Here is a 25,782-nt window from a genome sequence, read left to right as displayed (position 1 = left end):
TACACATATATACATACACGTATATATATACACATATATACATACACGTATATATATACACGTGTGTGTGTGTGTATATATATATATGTATATATATATACACACACACACACACATGTGTATATGTGTGTTATATATATGTGTGTGTGTGTGTGTGTGTGTGTGTGCTCAGGAGGATATGGATTTTGCTTGGATCAGTCTTGCTCATCGCTTACAGGCTGTTATTCAAGACTACGGACGGAGTTACATGGAAAACCTTCGGCTCAAGATAAAATGGGCTCAATCCCACAAGCAGCAAATGGATGCAATCAGTTCTCATAGGCAGCTTACTTCTTCTGAACAGGATTCTTGTGCTTATGCGGTTCATATCATCCATCAAAATGATCTTCGCAAATTAAAGAAGTGGCAAATCCGAGCTCGTATGAAACCCCTTTTGGATAAGGGCTGCTCCTCCAAAGCCTTTTTTAAAAGTCTCCATGCGGATAGGCGAAAGGAGGATATTTGCAGGATCAAGAAAGCTGATGGCACCTGGACCACTTCCAAATCAGACTTGGAATTGCAATGTTCTAGTCATTTTCAGCATCTCCTTTCTTCTCAACCTGATCATTTGATGCAAGTAAATGCAGCCAGGTCTCAATTCCTTATGCATGTTCAGCCCATAGTATCTCGGGAACAGGCCCATGCATTGGAGCAGCCTTTTATGCTTAGTGAACTGGAAGATGCTTTGAGTCATCTACGCAAAAGCAGCTCCCCTGGTTGGGATGGACTGACTGTTGAATTCTTCCGTGCATTTTGGGGTGATCTCAAGAACACTCTCCTTCTAATGATCAATCATGCTTGGGCAGAACAATCTCTTCCTCCATCCTGGAAACATGGCCTAGTAAAATTGATTCCCAAAAAAAGGTTGTGTGAGACTATGGCTGATTGGCGGCCTATATCCCTCATGCCTGTCATTTACAAACTCATTGCTAAAATGATTGTCCTCAGGGTTCGCTTCCTCTTGCAAGCAGGACTTCATCCTAGACAGTATGGGTTTGTCCCCAGAAGGCAGATCACTGACAATATCTCCAATGCCTTGCTTGCGATTGAGTATGCCAAATATTCTAAACAAGATGTTCTCATTCTGCAAGTAGACATTGCGAAAGCTTTTGATACTGTCCATTGGGATTTCATCTCTCAAACTATGCAAAAATTGGGATTTGGCCCTCGACTTGTCCACATCATTTACTGGCTTTATTCTCATGCCACGGCACAGTGCTTGCTTAGTGGTGGGTTGTCAAGAACTTGGACTATGACTCGCTCAGTGAGACAGGGTTGCCCTCTTAGTTCCTTACTGTATGCCATTGCTACCCATCCGTTACTCTTGCATATGGACTATCTGGCAAATACAGGACAGCTTCATGGCTTGCAAATTCCAGGGGCACAGTCTTTTCTTGCACAGGCCTATGCTGATGATTCATACTTCATGCCAAGGAATTCTCAAAGTGATCTTTCTCGTTTGATGCATACACTGAATGATTTTGGCATAGCTGCTGGACTGCATATCAATTTTCAGAAATCAAAACTTCTAGCTTTGAAAGAAGCTGATTGGCATGCACTTTTTTGGCCAGGCCACATTATCTCTTCCCTTACTATTGTCAGACATCTCGGATACCCCATTGGCTGGAATATTACTCCGCAACAACAGCTCAAATGGGTGCTTCAAAAGATCAACAAGAAGCTGGAATACTGGCATTTGTCCACTTGGCCTCTACATGTTCGACTCCGGATAGTACAGTCCATCATTATGGCATATGTGCAATTTTATTTGCCTCTTCTTCCTTGGTCTTTCAAGCATTTGGCTTCCTATATGTCCCAAGCTATGGAGATATTTTGGAAAAGCAAATCTCATAAAAAAGCTTTGCGACTACTACCTATGCAGTCTATTTGTTCACCCAAGACTCATGGGGGGCTGAATATTCTCAATCTCCAGGTTCATATGTTGGCAAGAAAGAGCACTATGATTGCTGATTTTTTTCAGCAAAAACAACCATGGGCTATTATGTTAGCAGCTATGTGTGGAAACATGGCTTCCCCTGCATATGGGTATTGGATTACAGATCACTGGGAAGCAGTTTTATCTTCCTTTCAGGGAAAAATTCCTGGTTGCCCTGTTTCTACTGCTTTTCTTCATGATTGGAAGAAAATTCTTTCATATGCAAAATGGACAGGTGCTTCCTCTCATCATGGTAATTCTTTTCGATTGGAAAGTATCCATTGGAGCAAGGTGTTTGCATCGCCTCTCGCTTTACAGGCACCTATCAAAGCATATAATCTCATGAAATTGGGCATAAGATTTGTTGGTGATGTTGTGGATCAACAAGGCTATACACTTTCATTTCCACAAGCTTGCAGGACTTTCTCCCTGGGTCTGCATCATAGATCCATTTGGAGAACACTTTCAACTATGTTGCAGCCATTTGTTCCGGTTCCTCCACTGTTTGCACAGGACAGATTAATGGACTGGAATTTGACTTCCATACCTCCTGCTACCCATACGCTCTCAATACACAATCTGACCTCCTCGAAGGTTTACAGATTTCTTCTTCCACAGCCATGGATTGACAAGCATGCCAACACTCTTTGGAATTTGGATAGGCCTTTATCTTGGTGGCAATCCCGACTCATGAAAATCTGGAAAGCCAAATTGCCATTGAAACAGAGGCTATTCTTTTGGAGATGTATAGTGGGAGCCTTTTCCATTGGGGTGAAATTGGCAGCACGCCGCATTGCTTCTCCTTTCTGCCCCCGTTGCTCTCATCCCCGCGAGACAGTTCCTCACTTATTATGGTTTTGCCCGCACTCTCGCACATTGATCACTCATGTTTCTCATTTACTGCGGCTTCGGTTCCCTTCTATCAGATTTGGGAAACTTTTCTGGATGTTTGGATGCCTCTCATCTCAGATGTCTCCATTACTTCTTTTCTTTCATTGGACTCGCTTTTGGGTATTATGGACCATCTGGACACAGAGACTGCATTCTAGGATGGGTCAACAGTTTCCTCAGGCATATATTTTCTTCAGAATGTCCCTCAAGCAATCCTTACATGACAGTCTTGCTGCAAGGGATTTGGATGCTACTAGCCTTGAAGTGTTCTCTACTTGTTTTTGAGTTCTTCTATCGGGCTCTCTTTCGGAGTTCTTTGCTAGTGTGTGGGAGTCTTCCCATATTGTAAATTTATGAGAATATAAATACAATGGATTTTACCCCCCAAAAAAAAAAAAAAAAAAAAGTGTGTATATATATTTATATATACATACTGAGCAGGTACATAGGAAATGCTCCTCTGTCTCCACCTTCACCAATGTGCATAAACTTTAGATCAGTTACTTCCTAGGTGTGCCTGTGGCTTTCCTTGTCTCGATCCTCAGCTAGTTGAGGAGACCCACATTTTTCCAACACACATGTGTATATGTGTATATATATATATATACACACACACACACATGTGTGTATATGTGTGTTATATATATATGTGTGTGTGTACATGTGTGTGTGTGTATATATATATATATACACACACACTTTTTTTTTTTGGGGTAAAATCCAGTGTATTTATATTATCATAAATTTACAAGATGGGAAGTCTCCCACTCACTGACATTAGACTCCAAAAGAGAGCCCAATGGAAGAACTCAAAAACAGGTAGAGAACACTTCAAGGCTAGTGGCATCCAAGTCCCTTGCAGCAAAACTGTCATATAAGGATTGCTTGAGGGACATTCTGAAGAAAATATATGCCTGAGGAAACTATTGACCCATCCTAGAATGGAGTCTCTATGTCCAAATGGTCCATGAGGGGCATCCAAACATCCAGAAGAGTTTCCCAAATCTGATAGAGGGAAGCCGAAGCCGCAGCAAATGAGAAACATGAGTGATCAATATGCGAGAGTGTGGGCAAGACCATAATAGGTGAGGAACTGTCTCGCAGTGATGAGAGCAACGGGGGCAGGAAGGGGAAGCAATGCGGCGTGCTGCCAATTTCACCCCAATGGAAAAAGCTCCCACTATACATCTCCAAAAGAAAAGCCTCTGTTTCAATGGCAATTTGGCTTTCCTGATTTTCATGAGTCGTGATTGCCACCAAGATAAAGGCCTATCCAAATTCCAAAGAGTGTTGGCATGCTTGTCAATCCATGGCGGTGGAAGAAGAAATCTGTAGACCTTCGAGGAGGTCAGATTGTGCATTGAGAGCGTATGGGTAGCAGGAGGTAAGGAAGTCAAATTCCAGTCCATTAATCTGTCCTGTGCAAATAGTGGAGGAACCGGAACAAATGGCTGCAACATAGCTGAAAGTATTCTCCAAATGGACCTATGATGCAGACCCAAGGAGAATGTCCTGCAAGCTTGTGGAAATGAAAGCATACAACCTTGTTGATCCACAACATCACCAACAAATCTTATGCCCAATTTCATGAGGTTGTATGCTTTAATAGGTGCGTGTAGAGCGAGAGGCAATTTAAACACCGTGCTCCAATGGATGCTTTCCAAGCGAAAAGAATTACCATGATGAGAAGAAGCACCTGTCCATTTTGCATATGAGAGAATTCTCTTCCAATCATGAGAGAATAAAAGCAGTAGAAACAGGGCAACCAAGAATTTTCCCTTGAAATGTGGACATGACTGCTTCCCAGTGATCGGTAATCCAATGCCCATATGCATGGGATGCCATGTTTCCACACATAGCTGCTAACATAATAGCCCATGGCTGTTTTTGCTGAAGAAAATCAGCAATCATAGTGCTCTTTCTTGCCAACATATAAACCTGGAGATTGAGAATATTCAGCCCCCCATGAGTCTTAGGTGAACAAATAGACTGCATAGGTAGAAGTCGCAAGGCCTTTTTATGAGATTTGCTTTTCCAAAATATCTCCATAGCCTGGGACATATAGGAAGCCAAATGCTTGAAAGACCAGGGAAGAAGAGGCAAAGAAAATTGCACATATGCCATAATGATGGACTGTACTATCCGAAGTCGAACATGTAGAGGCCAAGTGGACAAATGCCAGTGTTCCAGCTTCTTGTTGATCTTTTGAAGCACCCATTTGAGCTGTTGATGCGGGGTAATATTCCAGCCAATGGGGTAGCCTAGATGCCTGACAATAGTATGGGAAGAGATAATGTGGCCTGGCCAGAGAAGTGCATGCCAATCAGCTTCTTTCAAAGCTAGAAGTTTTGATTTTTGAAAATTGATATGCAGTCCAGCAGCTATGCCAAAGTCATTCAGTGTATGCATCAAGTGAGAAAGGTCACTTTGAGAATTCCTGGGCATAAAGTATGAATCATCAGCATATGCCTATGCAAGAAATGACTGTGCCACTGGAATTTGCAAGCCATGAAGCTGTCCTGTGTCTGCAAGATAGTCCATATGCAACAGTAACGGATGGGTAGCAATGGCATACAGTAAGGAACTAAGAGGGCAACCCTGTCTCACTGAGCGGGTCATAGTCCAGGTTCTTGACAACCCACCACCAAGCAAGCACTGCGCCGTGGCCTGAGAATAGAGCTAGTAGATGATATGGACGAGCCGAGGGCCAAATCCCAATTTATGCATAGTCTGAGAGATAAAATCCCAATGGACAGTATCAAATGCTTTCGCAATGTCTACTTGCAGAATGAGAACATCTTGTTTAGAATATTTGGCATACTCAATCGCAAGCAAGGCATTGGAGATATTGTCAGTGATCTGCCTTCTGGGGACAAACCCATACTGCCTGGGATGAAGTCCTGCTTGCAAAAAGAAGCGAACCCTGAGGACAATCATTTTAGCAATGAGTTTGTAAATGACGGGCATGAGAGTATAGGCCGCCAATCAGCTATCGTCTCACACAACCTTTTTTTGGGAATCAATTTTACTAGGCCATGTTTCCAGGATGGAGGAAGAGATTGTTCTGCCCAAGCATGATTGATGATTAGAAGAAGAGTGTTCTTGAGATCACCCCAAAATGCACGGAAAAATTCAACAGTCAATCCATCCCAACCAGGAGAGCTGCTTTTGTGTAAATGACTCAAGGCATCATCCAGTTCACTAAGCATAAAAGGCTGCTCCAATGCATGGGCTTGTTCCCGAGACAATATGGGCTGGACATGCATAAGAAATTGAGACCTAGCTGCATTCACTTGCATCAAATGATCAGGCTGAAGAGAGAGGAGATGCTGGAAATGACTAGAACATTGCAATTCCAATTCTGATTTGGAAGTGGTCCAGGTGCCATCATCTTTCTTGATCCTGCAAATATGCTCCTTTCGCCTATCCGCATGGAGACTTTTAAAAAAGGCTTTGGAGGAGCAGCCCTTACCCAAAAGGGGTTTCATGCGAGCTCGGATTTGCCACTTCTTTAATTTGCGAAGATCATTTTGGTTGATGATATGAACCACATAAGCACGAGAATCCTGTTCAGAAGAGGTAAGCTGCCTATGAGAACTGATTGCATCCATTTGCTGCTTGTGAGATTGAGCCCATTTCAACTTAAGCCTGAGGTTTCCCATGTAACTCCGTCCATAGTCTTGAATAACAGCCTGTAAGCAATGAGCAAGACTGATCCATGCAAAATCCATATCCTCCTGAGCATGTAAGAGGAGGGGACGGACAGCCACTCTCACCATGTTCTGAAATTGTTGATGAAGCAAATAAGCACTATTAACATGGAGCAGGCGACGACCAAAAGAAGGCATATCGTCTGTCAGACGTGCTATTGATAATGTCAAGCATACTGGAAAATGATCAGATAGTAAGAGGGGGTGTTGTGTATACATGTATATATATACATGTGTGTATATATATATGTATATTACATGAATATACATATATATACATAAACATGTATATATATATGTGTGTGTGTGTGTGTGTGTGTGTGTGTATGTATGTATGTATGTACGTACGTACGTACGTACATGTGCATATACATGTATATATATATATATGTACATGTGCATATACATGTATATATACATGTATATATATATATACACCTAGATGAATCCAGGAACATTGCCGAACTCATCCTCTAAAAACACAACATATACCTATATATATATATGTATGTATATATGTATGTATGTATGTATGTATGTATGTATGTATGTATATACACACACACACACACACACATGTATATCTATATGTATATACATATATATATCTATATATATAGATATATATATATGTACACAGACACACACACACACACACACACACACACACAGAGATATATATATATGTATATATATATATATATATATATATATATATACATGTGTACATATATTTATATATACACCAAGTTGCGGCCTGCTGGTATTGTGATAATTCTTTCTATCTTAAATGGTGCGTTGCCCTATCAGCTAGATTTAGATTTAGATGCTCATTGGGGAGAGACTAAAATGAAAATGTTTAGACTTCACAAGTAGTTGTAGCTTGAATGATGAGATTTTGGACTACCTTTTGATTAGCCTTCTCCTTTAGTGCTAGCCTTCATCATCGCTGAGTCTGCCCTTCACCTCCGGAGTGCCGACAGAAAGTCAGTACGAAGACTTTGTATAAATGGATGCTCCAGTATGTGTGGGTGTGTGGATTTGTATGTGTGAGAGCATATTTTTATACTATGGTCTACACCCACTGTTGGGCGCTGATGACGTCAGTGGGGATGTCATAGTAGCTAGTCCTTGCTATGCATGATGGAGTTTATGGTTTTCAACCTTGTGAGTGACTATCATGAGATTGAAACTGCACTATGTTGTGTTTTTAGAGGATGAGTTTGGGAATGTTCCTGGATTCATCTAGGTATATATACATGTATACATGTATATATATAGATAGATATATATATATATATATATCTATCTATCTATCTATATATATACATGTATACATGTATACATGTATACATGTATATATATAGATAGATATATATATATATATATACATATATATATATATATATATATATCTATCTATCTATCTATCTATATATATACATGTATACATGTATACATGTATACATGTATATATATAGATAGATATATATATATATATATATATATATATGTATATATATATATATATATGTATATATATATATATGTATGTATATATATATATATACATACATGTATACATGTATACATGTATGTATATATATATATATACATACATGTATACATGTATACATGTATGTATAGATAGATATATAGATAGATATATACATGTATACATGTATGTATATGTATATATATATATATGTATATGTATATGTATATATATATATATGTATATGTATATGTATATATATATATATATATATGTATATATATATATATATGTATATGCATGTACATATGTATATACATGCATGTATATACATATGTACATGGATATACATATATATATATGTATGTATGTATGTATGTACATATGTATGTACATGCATATATATATATATATATATATATATATATATATGTATGTACATACATGTATACATGTATGTACATACATGTATACATGTATGTACATACATGTATATATGTATGTACATACATGTATACATGTATGTACATACATGTATACATGTATGTACATACATGTATATATGTACATACATATATATATATACATATATATATATATGTATGTATGTACATACATGTATACATGTATGTACATACATATATATATATATATATATATATATACATACATGTATGTATATATATACATGTATATATATACATACATATATATATATATATATATACATACATGTATATATATACATACATGTATACATGTATGTACATACATCTATACATGTATGTACATACATATATACATATATCTCTATATATATATGTATGTACATACATATATACATGTATGTACATACATATATACATGTATGTACATACATATATACATGTATGTACATACATATATATATGTACATACATATATACATATATGTACATACATATATAGATACATATATACATATATATATATGTGTGTGTGTGTGTGTGTGTGTACATATAGAGAGGTTCGGTGTCGTGTGTGTGAGTGACGACGGCGAGGGAGACGAAGTGTGCGACAGAAACGAACACGACTCGCGGGTCTCTGCTCATCCCTGCGCTCTTCCGCTCGCTCCTGCGTTCTGCCCGTACAACTGTACGGACGCCGTATTTTTGTACGGACGCCGTACAGCCACACGTCTCTTTCCCTGCGTTGCTCCGTCGCGTCTGCTTGCCCTACGCCATCTTCCTCGTTGCACCGCCGTACCACTTGCCCTTTTCCGTACATATAGTCTTGCCTGCTGCGTCAGCCGCCCTTTCCACTTCTGAAATCCGTACAGTCTTTACTCTCCCTGCCTCCTCCTTCATTCCGTACAGTTCGCATCTCTAGCCTATTCTTCGTCCGTACAGCCCTTCTTTGTTCCGCCCTTCCTTCAATCCTGCCCCGTTTCTCTTCATGGAAGATCAGTTCAAAAGCTACTCTCGTAAGGAGTCGACCCAGGACTCCAAAAGACAACAGGTTGATTTTTCTACTACAGATTCGGTCGACGCTCACTATGTCTTTGATATGCTTAAAGATGAATTTCAGTACAGCCGGAAGGAGTGGGCCAAACCTCCCCCGGCCATCAAATACAAGTTGAAGCTTCCATCATTGGTTGCTCCTCTTCGAAAATTCTCTCAGCAAGCAGTTATCATCTTCTTCCCAGGAAAGTTACCTTCAGCAAATGATGTGGCTCAGTGGGTTCAGGCATTGTTGGGAGGCTGCTTTGTTGAAGGGGTATATTTTGCTTCTAGGGGTTTTTATGAGGTGCACTTTTCGGATGCCTCATATCGCCAGCAGATTTTGGAGATGTCGCCCCTTTTCTATGGCAGACAAATGGTGCATGTCATGCCATGGTCGCCAAACAAAGATTACCACAGCCTCATTCGACATCACTGCCCCGTATGGGTTGAGGTAGTGGATTTTCCAGACTATATGAGGGCTGAGTTACCAAGTTTGGCAGCCACTTTGGGGCAAGTTGTATGCCCACCCCGCCCTTCGGGTAATCGCAATCGCTTTTGTATTCTTTGGGATACAGATCACCCAACCCCTCCTTCCATTGCGGTAGAAGTGGAGGATGTTTCCCTTGGTGAAAAATATTTTGACTTGAAATGGGGAGTTTTTGCAGGTGCTTGTTTCACATGCCATAAGTTTGGCCACTTAGCCTCACAGTGTCCTGCAGTTCTGCATCAGCTTCCACCCACAGCTATTGCTCCAGAAAATACTCCCCCTCCGACTTATGCCTCGGGGTCTAAGGCAATGCCTACCAAACTGGGTGATGTGGCTCTCAAATCTGTCCCTTCCAAAGAAAATGTACTTCAGGTTTCAGCTAAGCAAAAGGATAAGGGTAAGGGCAAAATTTCAGAATCTCATGTCTCTCCCCAGGGTGCCTGGCAGCAACCCAAAAAGGTTTTTGCTCTCAAACCACGTCCACTACAATCTCGCCATTGGGATGCTTCAATTTCTACCCCTGGTCAGACCTCTTCCCCTGCTGACAGCCTTGCTTCTCAACTGTGGGTTGATGTGCTAAAAAGAGGCATCCCTGTATGTGATAATGATGAGGATCATAGAGCTAATGATCCAGGAGCCCAGGTGGATGTTGATGTCATGGCTGAGGCCTGACAGTTTACACTCTATTCTGCCTTTTGGTTTGACTGTACATATCTTTTATGTCTACTTCAATTACTTGCATTACATACAATGTTCAGGGTCTTTGCAATGTCAATAAGTGGAGACTTTTCTGGCATTATGTACATAGAATGCATCCCGATGTGATCTCCTTACAAGAACACAACCAACACTTCTTGGCTGGCCAGCAAGGCCACTATGCTGGTTATGATATTTTTTATGCTGGTACAATGCACTTTTCGGGGGTTTGCATGCTGGTAAAACATGATATACAGCCCACGGTGGCCCACAATGATCCTCAGGGTCGATGGATGGTGATCAGGTGCACCTGGCAGGATACTCTCTATGAAATAGCATCTGTTTATGCCTCACAAACTTCTGCGACTAGAGCTCAAATGTGGGCCTCTCTCAAACAATACCCATGGCTTTCCAATGCTTTTTTGTGTGGAGACTTTAACAATTCGCCTGCCTCCCAAGACAATACTACTCATCGCTCTCACATGATCCCCACTGAGTTCCGACATTGGGAAGATATGCTCTCATCTCTGCATGCAGAAGATCTATGGCTCTCAACAAGGGACACAGATATGGGTTATACATATCATCACAATGCTTTTACTCATTACTGGGCTCGACTTGACAGATGGTATTTGCTGCATGCTCAGCAGTATGCTGATTTTACATGTACATTGCGGATTGATCACTCCCTCCTGCTATCTGATCATTTTCCAGTATGCTTGACATTATCAATAGCACGTCTGACAGATGATATGCCTTTTTTTGGTCGTCGCTTGCTCCATGTTAATAGTGCCTACTTGCTTCATCAACAATTTCAGAACATGGTGAGAGTGGCTGTCCGTCCCCTCCTCTTACATGCTCAGGAGGATATGGATTTTGCTTGGATCAGTCTTGCTCATCGCTTACAGGCTGTTATTCAAGACTACGGACGGAGTTACATGGAAAACTTTCGGCTCAAGATAAAATGGGCTCAATCCCACAAGCAGCAAATGGATGCAATCAGTTCTCATAGGCAGCTTACCTCTTCTGAACAGGATTCTTGTGCTTATGCGGTTCATATCATCCATCAAAATGATCTTCGCAAATTAAAGAAGTGGCAAATCCGAGCTCGTATGAAACCCCTTTTGGATAAGGGCTGCTCCTCCAAAGCCTTTTTTAAAAGTCTCCATGCGGATAGGCGAAAGGAGGATATTTGCAGGATCAAGAAAGCTGATGGCACCTGGACCACTTCCAAATCAGACTTGGAATTGCAATGTTCTAGTCATTTTCAGCATCTCCTTTCTTCTCAACCTGATCATTTGATGCAAGTAAATGCAGCCAGGTCTCAATTCCTTATGCATGTTCAGCCCATAGTATCTCGGGAACAGGCCCATGCATTGGAGCAGCCTTTTATGCTTAGTGAACTGGAAGATGCTTTGAGTCATCTACGCAAAAGCAGCTCCCCTGGTTGGGATGGACTGACTGTTGAATTCTTCCGTGCATTTTGGGGTGATCTCAAGAACACTCTCCTTCTAATGATCAATCATGCTTGGGCAGAACAATCTCTTCCTCCATCCTGGAAACATGGCCTAGTAAAATTGATTCCCAAAAAAAGGTTGTGTGAGACGATGGCTGATTGGCGGCCTATATCCCTCATGCCTGTCATTTACAAACTCATTGCTAAAATGATTGTCCTCAGGGTTCGTTTCCTCTTGCAAGCAGGACTTCATCCTAGGCAGTATGGGTTTGTCCCCAGAAGGCAGATCACTGACAATATCTCCAATGCCTTGCTTGCGATTGAGTATGCCAAATATTCTAAACAAGATGTTCTCATTCTGCAAGTAGACATTGCGAAAGCTTTTGATACTGTCCATTGGGATTTCATCTCTCAAACTATGCAAAAATTGGGATTTGGCCCTCGACTCGTCCACATCATTTACTGGCTTTATTCTCACGCCACGGCACAGTGCTTGCTTGGTGGTGGGTTGTCAAGAACCTGGACTATGACTCGTTCAGTGAGACAGGGTTGCCCTCTTAGTTCCTTACTGTATGCCATTGCTACCCATCCGTTACTCTTGCATATGGACTATCTGGCAGATACAGGACAGCTTCATGGCTTGCAAATTCCAGGGGCACAGTCTTTTCTTGCACAGGCCTATGCTGATGATTCATACTTCATGCCAAGGAATTCTCAAAGTGATCTTTCTCGTTTGATGCATACACTGAATGATTTTGGCATAGCTGCTGGACTGCATATCAATTTTCAGAAATCAAAACTTCTAGCTTTGAAAGAAGCTGATTGGCATGCACTTTTTTGGCCAGGCCTCATTATCTCTTCCCTTACTATTTTCAGACATCTCGGATACCCCATTGGCTGGAACATTACTCCGCAACAACAGCTCAAATGGGTGCTTCAAAAGATCAATAAGAAGCTGGAATACTGGCATTTGTCCACTTGGCCTCTACATGTTCGACTCCGGATAGTACAGTCCATCATTATGGCATATGTGCAATTTTATTTGCCTCTTCTTCCTTGGTCTTTCAAGCATTTGGCTTCCTATATGTCCCAAGCTATGGAGATATTTTGGAAAAGCAAATCTCATAAAAAAGCTTTGCGACTACTACCTATGCAGTCTATTTGTTCACCCAAGACTCATGGGGGGCTGAATATTCTCAATCTCCAGGTTCATATGTTGGCAAGAAAGAGCACTATGATTGCTGATTTTTTTCAGCAAAAACAACCATGGGCTATTATGTTAGCAGCTATGTGTGGAAACATGGCTTCCCATGCATATGGGCATTGGATTACAGATCACTGGGAAGCAGTTTTATCTTCCTTTCAGGGAAAAATTCCTGGTTGCCCTGTTTCTACTGCTTTTCTTCATGATTGGAAGAGAATTCTTTCATATGCAAAATGGACAGGTGCTTCCTCTCATCATGGTAATTCTTTTCGATTGGAAAGCATCCATTGGAGCAAGGTGTTCGCATCGCCTCTCACTTTACAGGCACCTATCAAAGCATATAATCTCATGAAATTGGGCATAAGATTTGTTGGTGATGTTGTGGATCAACAAGGCTATACACTTTCATTTCCACAAGCTTGCAGGACATTCTCCTTGGGTCTGCATCATAGATCCATTTGGAGAACACTTTCAACTATGTTGCAGCCATTTGTTCCGGTTCCTCCACTGTTTGCACAGGACAGATTAATGGACTGGAATTTGACTTCCATACCTCCTGCTACCCATACGCTCTCAATACACAATCTGACCTCCTCGAAGGTTTACAGATTTCTTCTTCCACAGCCATGGATTGACAAGCATGCCAACACTCTTTGGAATTTGGATAGGCCTTTATCTTGGTGGCAATCCCGACTCATGAAAATCTGGAAAGCCAAATTGCCATTGAAACAGAGGCTTTTCTTTTGGAGATGTATAGTGGGAGCCTTTTCCATTGGGGTGAAATTGGCAGCACGCCGCATTGCTTCTCCTTTCTGCCCCCGTTGCTCTCATCCCCGCGAGACAGTTCCTCACTTATTATGGTTTTGCCCGCACTCTCGCACATTGATCACTCATGTTTCTCATTTACTGCGGCTTCGGTTCCCTTCTATCAGATTTGGGAAACTTTTCTGGATGTTTGGATGCCTCTCATCTCAGATGTCTCCTTTACTCCTTTTCTTTCATTGGACTCGCTTTTGGGTATTATGGACCATCTGGACACAGAGACTGCATTCTAGGATGGGTCAACAGTTTCCTCAGGCATATATTTTCTTCAGAATGTCCCTCAAGCAATCCTTACATGACAGTCTTGCTGCAAGGGATTTGGATGCTACTAGCCTTGAAGTGTTCTCTACTTGTTTTTGAGTTCTTCTATCGGGCTCTCTTTCGGAGTTCTTTGCTAGTGTGTGGGAGACTTCCCATATTGTAAATTTATGAGAATATAAATACAATGGATTTTACCCAAAAAAAAAAGTGTGTGTACATACATACATACATATATGTACATACATATATACATATATACATATATGTACATACATATATACATATATGTATGTACATACATATATATATAGATATGTACATACATACATATGTACATACATATGTATGTACATATGTATGTACATACGTATGTATGTACATACATATGTACATATATGTATGTATGTATGTATGTATGTACATGCATACATACATACATACATACATACATATATACATACATATATATATATATATATATATATATATATATGTACATACATACATATATATACATATATATGTACATACACATATACATATACATATACATATACATATATGTATGTATGTATGTATGTATGTATGTATATGTGTGTGTGTGTGTGTGTGTGTACACATGTATCTATACATGTGTATATACATGCGTAGTATATACACATGTATCTATACATGTGTATACATGTGTATGTATACATATATATATGTATATACATAGGTACATATATATATATATATATATATATATATATATATATATATAGCCATCAAATGCATAAAGGGTTTTTCCTGGGGGTGCAAAGTAGCGTGCTGCCAGCGTGACATTTCCTTCTTTTGTCGCTATTTCTAATCACATATGTTGCTTGTGTGGGCCTTTTTTATGACCTTGGCTGTTTTTTCAAATGCCATGCTGATAAGCATGATATCCCAACAAACCCTCTCCCTCCTACTTGTGTTCTTGCTTTTCATATGGAAGTTTTCAGAAATCCCATTAATTTCTGGGGACTCATTTCCTTAATCTTCCGATGTCTCTAAGATTATAAGTATATATGTCTTCGATATCTTCCAATGCTATGACCTTGTCCAAAGTCCAACCTCCCACGTTTCATACTTTGATCTTGAGGGTCTCGAATTCCATTTATGCTTTCCTCCCACCTTCCTCTTTGCTGTAACTACTGCTTTTCCATTCTTCGTGCATGCAATTTTTCCTTCTCTAATGAGCTAGATGCATTGAAGGCCAAGTTACATGAGGCCTTTGACATGAAGGATTAGGGACCTGCAGGTGTTATGCTCTAGCCGAGGTAGCATGATCTCGGAAGAATCAGTTGACATTTCTCTTAAGGATCTACGTTTGTAATATATTTTTTTGCGCTTCATGTAAATGATCGGGAGGGAATTAATGTCAAGGTCTTAGGTGAGGGCTGATAGCACCAGACTAGGTGGATCTAAGGCTAAGGGCCTAATGCAAGCAATGTGCCTAGGGGCAAAGGAAATTAAAGCATCCCAAGAGAGGGGTGAAAAGATGCATTAGGAAAGGCCCTAGGATGATGACATGTGGCATCTAGATCCATCTAGGGAGATGGGGCTTGTTGGAGTGAGTGAGAAAAAGAGAAAAAAACTTTTACGTGATTTTGATTTCTCTGTGTGCTCTCACGCTCTAGCAAGGATATGGTTGGGAGAAATATCTGTGGTGCTACTCCCGTGATTTGCAGTAGTGTAGTAAATTAGGAAATGTACGTAAAATTTTGGTATCAGAGCTCCAGGTTGGACGAATGGGATTTGGGGCATCGGAGCACAGGTGGTGGAACGGCGTGGGCTGAGGCGGATTCCCTTACGTGGAACTACGATTGAGAAACTTGGGGAATTAGAGATGGCGTGACGCCAAACGGAGGAAAAGAGTCAAGGGACTCGTGACCTCCATGCGACAAATTAAGCCACGCAAAATTTGGTTCGGTCGACGAAAAAGCCAGAGAATTAGATAATGATCGTATCAATTGCTCGATCAAGGCTGTAACGACGAGCAGTAGGGCATGGGAACGGTGGCACGTGAAAGAGAGGAGTCGCGTATGAAGGGAGCGCTGACGATCGGGACAACGTGATGCAGTTGAGGTAACAGATCGTTGACAGCTTGCAGATAGTTCGTGGAGGCGTAAGACCTTCGGCGGATGATCAGAGTGCAGAATTACTTCGTGGAGCTCACAGATAGCGATGGGCGACACACGGGCAGCGGTATGGTCATGTGGGTGACTCAACGACAGTGCGTGGTTGACGGGTCCCTCGCTCTCAAAATTCATGCCGAGGCCTTCAGGTCATCTAGCAGCTACTCAAAGCAGTAGATAGCGTATCGTTCCGAGACAGAGAGCAGGCTTCGAGACATCCGCGATTCGTGGAACTTCCAAGGAGCATCATTCCTTCCCATTTGCTTCCTTTCTATACAACATCTTAGTTTGCAGTTGATTTGTTTCTGTACAGCAGAGTTTACAATTGATTTATTCCTGTACAGCAAAAGGGACAGTCTTTGAGACTATGCTTGTGTATATGCATGTGTGCTTCAGTCAGAGTTGATTTGCAGGAATTTCCCTAGTATAGGGAAAAGTGGTATTTGGGTTATGCCTGTGTCAAATGCCTAGTCAGTGTGCATGTGGGATTGCAGGTATTCCCTAGAATAGGGAATTGTGTTAGAGTGCCAGTACACTGAAATTTGTTAGTTTGTAAATACAGTGTTCTAGCGATGTTTTTAAAAAAAAAAAGTATATATATATATATATGTATATATGTATGTTTTAAAAAAAAAAGTATATATATATATATATATATATGTATGTATGTATGTATGTATGTATGTATGTATGTATGTATGTATGTATGTATGTATGTATATATATATATATATATATATAATGGAGCTTGAGCTAGAAGCGTATTATCTTGATGTGGCATAAGATTCTCCCGTAGCATTGATCAAGGAAACATGTATTCGGGACAACTTTGTTTTCTAGTGGAGGTGGAGGTGCAATCGATGCCTTCAACTGATAGGGATCAAGCAGCTGAACAAAGGAATAGAAGCAGACATGTTATGGCTGATTTAGGTGTGTACAAGTCAATGCGGAATGAGATAGGGAAGGGAGTTGTAGATGCAGGTCACTCCATTATATATATATATATACATACATGTATATACGTGTATATAACAGCCCTCAGTCCGTTAGTAACAGCCCTTAGTCCGCTCATGGGCACAGTTCTATACAATTAGTCTCAGCCCTATAGCCTCAACCCTATTGTCGAAGCCTGTCAGTGGGGACCAAGATGAATGCCTTCTTAATTGAGGGACCAGCAGTTGTATGTCATCTTTTATGATTCTCTCTCTCTCTCTCTCTAGATAGGATTCTATGCTTGAACACTCGAGTTAGGATGGTCACAGTAAATGAGAGTGTATTCCATCCATTCCAAATTATCATAAGGTATAGTTGAGGCTGACCTCTAGTCCTTAGTCCTCAAGCTCTCGCTCGCTTGCTTGAGTGTGTGTACTCTCTCTCTCCCTCTCTCTCTCTTCCCCCCCTCTTGGCTAGGATTCTTTTTTTTCATCTCCTCCATGCCCCTTCTCTTTGCTCCCTTCTTTTCCTTTTCATAGTTTATTACTCTGCTCTAGTTCAACCCTTCGCCCTCTATAAGTGCCATTTCTTAATAGCCCTAATCCTTCTCTCATTTGGTGTACATTCCTCTCCACTCCTACAAGCCCCTCACTTCATCAAATATAGTCCTTCCCATGGCATTTTCGTTGTTTGTCTACCATAATCAATTGACCATTGCAGACTGCAGTAGTTGCACAATTACGTTTGTAGAAGGGTCCTCTGTATTGACTACTCCATTTCATTGGTCGGACTTTTCAACTTAGTTATCGTCAACTGTTGCAACATGGTTTAGCATTATCTTTGGTCTTCTACTTAGCCTAGGACATGTAATGCATGATTTGCTGTAGATTCTTGGAACTTGATCATCACCGTGACTTGGGGTGATGCTTTATTGGATTCTACCAGTCTCTCTTGTGGCTGATGTTGACGTATCTTAGTAGTTTTTTCAAAGGGCCATCCATTTAGCATCTCGACCAATCAACCATGACTCCTCACATAGGGCTTAACTTTACTATTACTTTGCTGCAGTGTGTACTCTGCAGGCATATTAGAGTAGGTGATGAGATTGAAATTTGGTTGTGGATTTTACCCACCCTCTAGCATTTATGCCAATGAGGTTCCAAGGCTGCAAAAGTTAGTGCCATCCTCGTTTGGTCCCAGAGAATGTATTGACAGTACACACCACTAGGACCTGGGTTTGTTATTTTTAGATATCTTTTGGGATTGGGTTGTGCCATTGTTGACTCTTTACCTGTTGTATCTTGTTGATTTTGTTTCCTATCTCAGGTTTCGGTAGAATTCTCTTTCCCCTTCCACATGCTGCAATTTATATGGATTTGAGACTATTCTTATTGGCTTGGGATTTGCCCTAATTAACCCTCCACCCTTGGAACTACTTTTTTTACAAGTAAAATATTTCACTTTTTTCAAGAGACTACATGTACAATCTCATTCATTTGCTTGGTCTGTGGTTCACTCATAGTTGTATTCTCATCATGGATTTCTTACAATTAACTTATACTTTTTCTCCAAGAGAAATTTATTTGTATCTTCTCGTGTGATTGTCAAGATTATTGTTTTGTTGGTTTTGCAAGGACGTTCAAGCTTTCATGAATCAAGTTGTCGACACAGAAAGGACAAACAGAATCGCATTTGAGAAGTTTGCTGAATATGCAATCAACAGAGAAAATGAACTTTTTGAAACTTTCAAGGAATTAGACAAACAGAAGGTATATTTGAATTTGGCAATATGAGGAACCGCTTATTTTAAAGTTAAAGTGAAAGTCAGATTTGGCTCATAGGCACTCAAGGACACAAAGGATTCAAAGTGCAGTGCTTATGAACATTTTAAGGGCCGTGTATCATGAAAATTATCTAGAAGTACGTACCTTGGAATTTAAAAGAGACTGACTCAATTTCTGTTGAATAGATTGGGTACATAACTGTGGATGAATTGATGGTGTCATTTCAGAAATATAAATTCAGGTGAGTTTCTACTTTGAACGTGAAGCATGTTGGATATGTATGTGTACGCATGTGGTATACTATGTTCTGCATCTGGCAGTGTGCTGATGATGTAGGTGAGGATGTCATAGTAGGTAGTGTTGCTATTTTTAATGGAGTTTATGGTTGCTGACCTTGTGGTCAAATGTTACAAGGTTAAAAATGCATTGTCTGTTTGTTCATAAGAGAATGAGTTTGAGCACGTTCACGGATTCATCTAGATATATGTTTTGTTGAGATAGATTTTGTACCAGCTACAATGTTTCGGACATATTCGCTGAAAGGAAGTTTACCCCTAAAAGAGTAATGCAAAAGGGAAACTTTTCTTGCAATGAAGATGTGTCGCACAAATAATAGACAACGTTTTCAAGTTTAATAAAAGAGAAGATCAGAGCAAAAGATCTTCAAAGAGTATGCTGCCTCCCTGTTCCTGGAGGTATTTAAAAAAAACCACGAAAGCTCCCATGGTCCCCATTTATACAACTGAAAGGAACTCTTTGGAGACAATATATATGTATGCATATATACCTATGTATATCAATGTCTATAACTATATATTATTCATATACTTATGGTGTTTACGATTTTCAATCTTATGAGTGGCTTTCAATCTCTCGCACACACTGTGTTATTTTAGAGGATGAGTTTGGCCATGTTCCTGGATTCATCTAGATATATGTATCTTATTCATATACTTATGCATGTAAACATATCACACATTAGACATACATAGACATATTACACATTAGACATGCATATATTCATGTAAACATATTACGCATTAGACTTATGTAGAAATTCATATGCATTACATATATGTAAAGACATTCAGGTCCATTTTGACCTCCACCCCCACACATCCACATACACATACACATACACATACACATCCACATCCACATCCACATGCACATGCGCATGCGCATGCGCATGCACATACACATGCATTTTTGGAACATAGGTAACATACATCATCAAGGGAAAATAAAACTTGATGTAGGCAACCAGAGTAGGCAACCAGAATGGACTTGACTATGCGAAAGTGGACGGGCAAAGGCTAGGTAGCCGATTTCTTCTTCAGCTTATCTAGCACCCAATCCATTTGCTGGAGGCGAGTGACTGTCCATCCTTGAGGGTAACCAAGATGATGTACTAGCTGTGTTGGCAAAACAATGTCTCCAGGCCATAAAATATGATGCCAATCTTTCACATGGAGAGGAAGAAAGAAGCTTAGAGTTTTGAAAATTTACATGCAGACAAGCTGCCGTCCCACATAAGGATAAGGCACACATGAGGCATGAAAGATCCCTTTCTGTATTACGAGAGAAGAGAAAGGGAATCATCGGCATATACTTGTGCAATCAGTTGTCTTCTGCCATGTATCTCCAAACCGTGCAAAGCACCTGTAGCTACTAAATGATCCATGTAACGAAGCATAGGATGAGCAGCTATGGCATAAACTAAAGCACTGAGAGGGCAGCCTTGCCGTACTGAAAGAAAAGAGTCCATTGATCCGTAATATCACCCCCTAGAATGTCAGCAACTTTACTATCTTGATACAACCAAGAGATAACATGCTGCATTTTTTTCCCAACTCCCAAAGATTTCATAGTTTGCGTGATGAAATCCCACTGAACTGTATCAAAAGCTTTAGCAATATCCACGTGTAGTAGGAACACATCATGTTCAGCATACTTTGCCTATTCAATCCCCACATAGGCATTGGCAGTATTGTCTATAATGTATTTGCGGAAAATAAAACCATACTGTGTAGGGTGCAATCCCTCATGTAGATAACCCTTGATACGAGCAACTATCATCTTAGCAACCAGCTTATAGATGACAAGCATGAGACTAATGGGTATCTTATGTGCAAAAGACTCACACTGGTGTTTTTTGGGGAATAATTTAATCAATCCTTTTTTCCAATTGGCTGGCGTTTGTTGAGTTTCCCACGCATGGTTAACCATATATAATAATGCAAGAGAAATGGTATCCCAACCTTATAGAAAAAACTCCACTGTGAGACCATCCCAACCCGGATTTTTTCATTTCCCACATGCTCCAGTCATATCTTGAGTTCTCTCTCCTTCAAAGGACTTTAAGTTGCATAGCTTGTTATGGAGACAAAATAAGAGTGACCTATCGAGCTGACATCACATCACGAGATTGTGAATCAACCTGGCCAAATTGTATAGCAAAGTGACCATCACATGCCCGAGCAGGAATTAGTCCAAAAAGCATCCAAATTTTTAACTCGGCAAATATTTGCAGATTGCCTCTTATAATGCAAGCCTTTAAAGAACTCCTTAAAGGAGCAGCCCTTATCAGTGAAGGCCCTCTGCCTGGCCCTATTTCTTGGGATATGTACAATTTCGTGACATTCCCTCTGCTTGTAATCAGTTCCCCTCAATTGAAAATTTCTTGGTGCAATTGTAAAACTTGTGGATACTCCGAGAAATATTCCTCATCCACCTACTTAGTAAGCAAGTGACAAGTAGTTTTTGAACTTGACAAGGTATCTGTGGATAACGTGGCCTTTGGATCCTTTCTTGTTGGTGTGATATAGAATTTGTTTCGGTTCGAGGATTTCCTCCATTTCTCACCTCTAGGGGCTTTTCTTGTACAGGTCATGTGGATTCTAATCCTTGATATTGCTTTAGAAGACTCACGTGGATTTCTAGTCAATATGCAACTTCGTTTATTGGCTCAGTATCGAAAAAGATCCGTAGTACCTTGTAGGCAGCTTAGATATACTTTTTCTTTTCGATGTACACTTCAAATATGTGATGTGTGTGAAGCCATGATCCTGATGAAAACATATTTTAGAGCTTTGACATCGACCCAAGGTCAATTTGCATTTAAATCTTGGAAATCGATGAAGGGTCCATTTGCCTTGCATTAATGTAGGAAACGAGGTGGTCTTTTTGACCGACTCATGATTGGTATCATGAACATATTTGCTTCCTATAGGATCAAGTGAGAGAGCTAAGGATGCAGCTGGCGGATGCCATAACTAGAATTCAAGTTTTGGAAGGACCTTGTAAGAAGGAAGTCATCGACGAGGTTTGCAAAGTCATGCAATGCTTCCCCCCTACCCCCCAACTAGTCTCTGCAGTCAAGAATCTAGTTCAAACTGAAGTGCAAACAGCCAAGCAAGAAGTGATTGTGGAGTTCGATGCAAAGGTCAACAAAGCTGATATTCATTAAGAGATTAAAGAACATGCACCTAGAAAGGACAATGCTTTGAAGATCAGAATTGAGGGCTTCCAAATGGATGGTATAAAGAAGAGGAATCATTCAATGATACCTTTGCACATGTCAAAGCAGCCATGCCTACTATTGCTTGGACAGCTGGCGCAGATGAAAATTCTGACAATCATGATGATAATGGTGAAGCTTGAGCAGTTCAGATCGGTTGGCGTAATGGTCATGCTATTATTACATTTAACTCACCAGACCTACTTATAAAAATACTAGGACAATCTCACAAGCTGAAAGGGACTAAGTTATGGATAGCCGAAGAACGCACAAGAGCTCAAGTGAAGGATAAGGCAAAGGAGTTAGCAAAGTTTCAGGCTGCCAGGAAGGATGGTAAATGGGCTACCACCAAGGAGTAGCACTCATTGAAGAGTTTAAATCAAAACCAAAAGACTCTTAGTCTTAAACTGATGTATGGCCAGCTATATATATGTATGTTTTATCTAGTTATCATATAGGTACTTTAAATAAAATGGATCTGCCTTTGCACTCCTTGGGAGCTGCCTTGTGCCCTCCCTAAGTTGATGTACTAGTTGGTTTTCACATTGTCCTATTGACCTCTTGGTCTCTTGGGGACGTTAATATAGACTTTCTCTCTCTCTCTCTCTCTCTCTCTCTCTATATATATATATATATATATGAGAGAGAGAGAGAGAGAGAGAGAGAGAGAGAGAGAGAGAGAGAGAGAGAGAGGTATTAACATTTGCAGGAGGCCTCGCGGGCCTATGAGACAAAAGTACAAAACCAAAAGAAACTCATACAAGCCGCTGTGGCTGAAGCAAAGGGCTCACTAAGGCCCTTGCTGGAATCTACAATGCTAAACTAGTAAGCAAAATAGTAGAGTATCAAAAAAAGTATAAGAGTATCAAGTGCTTAGAGCTAAAGCAACAAGTACCATGCCCAGGGTCCACATATCCAAGTACCTTGGTGGTTCCCTAATGGGATGTAAGGAGCTCTCGTATTTGCATGTGTCGAGCTGTCTCTTGATGTGGTGAAGGACGTGGTCTCCTCGATCTCTGTATCCGATGGGCTACGTCAAGGGTGATGCCTCGTCTCTGGTGGTCTCCTCCTCTGAGGGCTGAAATAGACCGGACCTTGATTGTGCGTGCTCATGTCACTCTCCATGTAGCATGTGGAGTGTATGCCTCTCGTCTGGTAGCATCGTCGCGGAGACACTCACTGCTGATCCATGATGCTCTCATCTCACCAAGCTTTATCTCTCTGTCGTTGCATCTCAATTAGATAGAGCCTTACACAATCCTGGTCGGGAAAATGGGATCAACCGTGTTAGCGGACCAAAGCCATGCCCCTCTTGAAAGAGGCCGGGATATTGCCCTCTGATCTCGTAGTAGACTGGCCAGACACATAAAAAGTGCTCCTCTATCTCAACCTCTCCTATCTCGCATAGTCTGCAGATCCTCTGCTCTCTAGGTATGCCTCCAACTCTCCCTACCTCAATCCTCAGTTGATGTGATGAGACTTGCAACTGCGCGATGGCAATCCTTAGTGCTTGTGATGACGAGACCATGCTTCGAGACCCTCAGGAAGTGGTCATGGTAGAATTGGATCTTGGTTGGGAGTTCCTCTCTACCCTAGGCCCTAGACGTATAGAGCTGGAGGAGGTCCAACCGTATGATATGGTTGATCTTATCTCGCAAGATCATCTCGGGTGGTACATCCATGCGGTACTGAGAGGGGGGAAGCCTGTCCATTTGAATGCCGTGATTAACAAACCATGTGGATACCCACACCGCTCTGTGCCAGTCGCCTAGAAGACTCCAGTGCTAGCCACGGTAATCTCCATTGGAGTACGGCCCAGAATCTGTGGAGAAAAGTCACTGTGTGAAAGATGGCATCAACTTGGAGAGGGGTCATGGTGAACTCTGCCCGTATAATCTGATGGAGGACCGAGGGCTTACTTCAAATCATCGTGGAACCCATAGTCACCTCTATGGCCTCTCAAATCTTTTCCACTTTGTCGCTGAATTGTCACTCCCTCAAAAAGGTGCTGCATACATAGCGGTCGGCCTCACTAGGGTGTGAAAAAGCCAACCTTTTGTCGGAGGGTCTTGGAAGTGTGCCTGGAAGCACCGCCTTTCTAGTCGGGCCAGGGCACCCCGACCTCGTGTGAGTCGTGCTGTACTTGCATGAATCATTGTGGAACCTGGTTCGGTGAACTCTACCCCTAGATATGTGTAAAGACTGCACTATCTCCTCTGGCTCATCTCGGTACGTGAAGCTATGGCGATGGGACACTGCTCGTGAGGTGTTGAAGATCATAACCTTGGTTTTTCCAAGGTTAAGTGTCAAGTCTCTCTCGCATAACACCTCCAGGGTCTCTAGATGTTTCTCCAATCTCTCTGCTGAGGATGATATGAGGACTGTCATCTGCGTACAACTGTATCTGCACCATCAGGTCAGCCAGAAGTGAACTCTCTCCGTCTAGGGGATCTACAAAGGATGTGATCTCATCAATATATAGCCTGAAGAGAGTCGGTGAGAGGGGGCAGCCTTGCTTCACTCCGATAGTGCTCTCAACCCAATCTGATAGACCTCTTGGGGTACGTATCCTTCCTCTGCCAGACTTTTATAAACTCATAACCCCCCAGATCATAATCTCTTGGAGCTGCAGCTCCTGTAACCTCTTGATCCGGCGGGACTGTGGGATAGTATCAAATGCCTTATGAAAGTCTACAAAGCAAGTATAGACTTTTTGGTGCCTCAGCTTCGCCTCCTCAATCATAGCCCTCAAGGTGAAAATGTGGTCCAGGGTTGAGTGCTGTCTTCGAAAACTTGCCTGTCCGAGCTAGAGAGAGAGAGAGACAGAAGGCCATGGGGATGCGATAATAACTAGTCCTAGTTATGCATGAAGGAGTTGATGGTTTGTAACCTTTTGAGTGACTACAAT

General features: G+C 41.0%; 1 protein-coding gene across 3 annotated transcripts in view; it reads left to right on the top strand.

Moving 5' to 3' along the window:
• The window catches only part of LOC147883111 (uncharacterized), a 114,278-nt gene that overhangs the window by 21,570 nt on the left and 66,926 nt on the right, over window positions 1-25,782 (top strand). For all 3 annotated transcript variants that reach the window (XM_087399814.1, XM_087399816.1, XM_087399813.1), the window contains 2 exons: window positions 19,205-19,339; window positions 19,540-19,595. In XM_087399814.1, coding sequence (XP_087255940.1) covers window positions 19,205-19,339; window positions 19,540-19,595 — 191 coding nt within the window. The remainder of the gene's footprint in view (window positions 1-19,204; window positions 19,340-19,539; window positions 19,596-25,782) is intronic.

Source organism: Dipteris shenzhenensis, chromosome 28 (assembly GCF_047967505.1).
Source record: "Dipteris shenzhenensis isolate YYH24624 ecotype China chromosome 28, Dip_SZ_1.0, whole genome shotgun sequence".
Lineage (NCBI taxonomy): Eukaryota > Viridiplantae > Streptophyta > Polypodiopsida > Gleicheniales > Dipteridaceae > Dipteris > Dipteris shenzhenensis.
The sequence above is the reverse complement of the archived record's forward strand: the minus strand, read 5'-3'. Positions and strand labels throughout refer to the sequence as shown.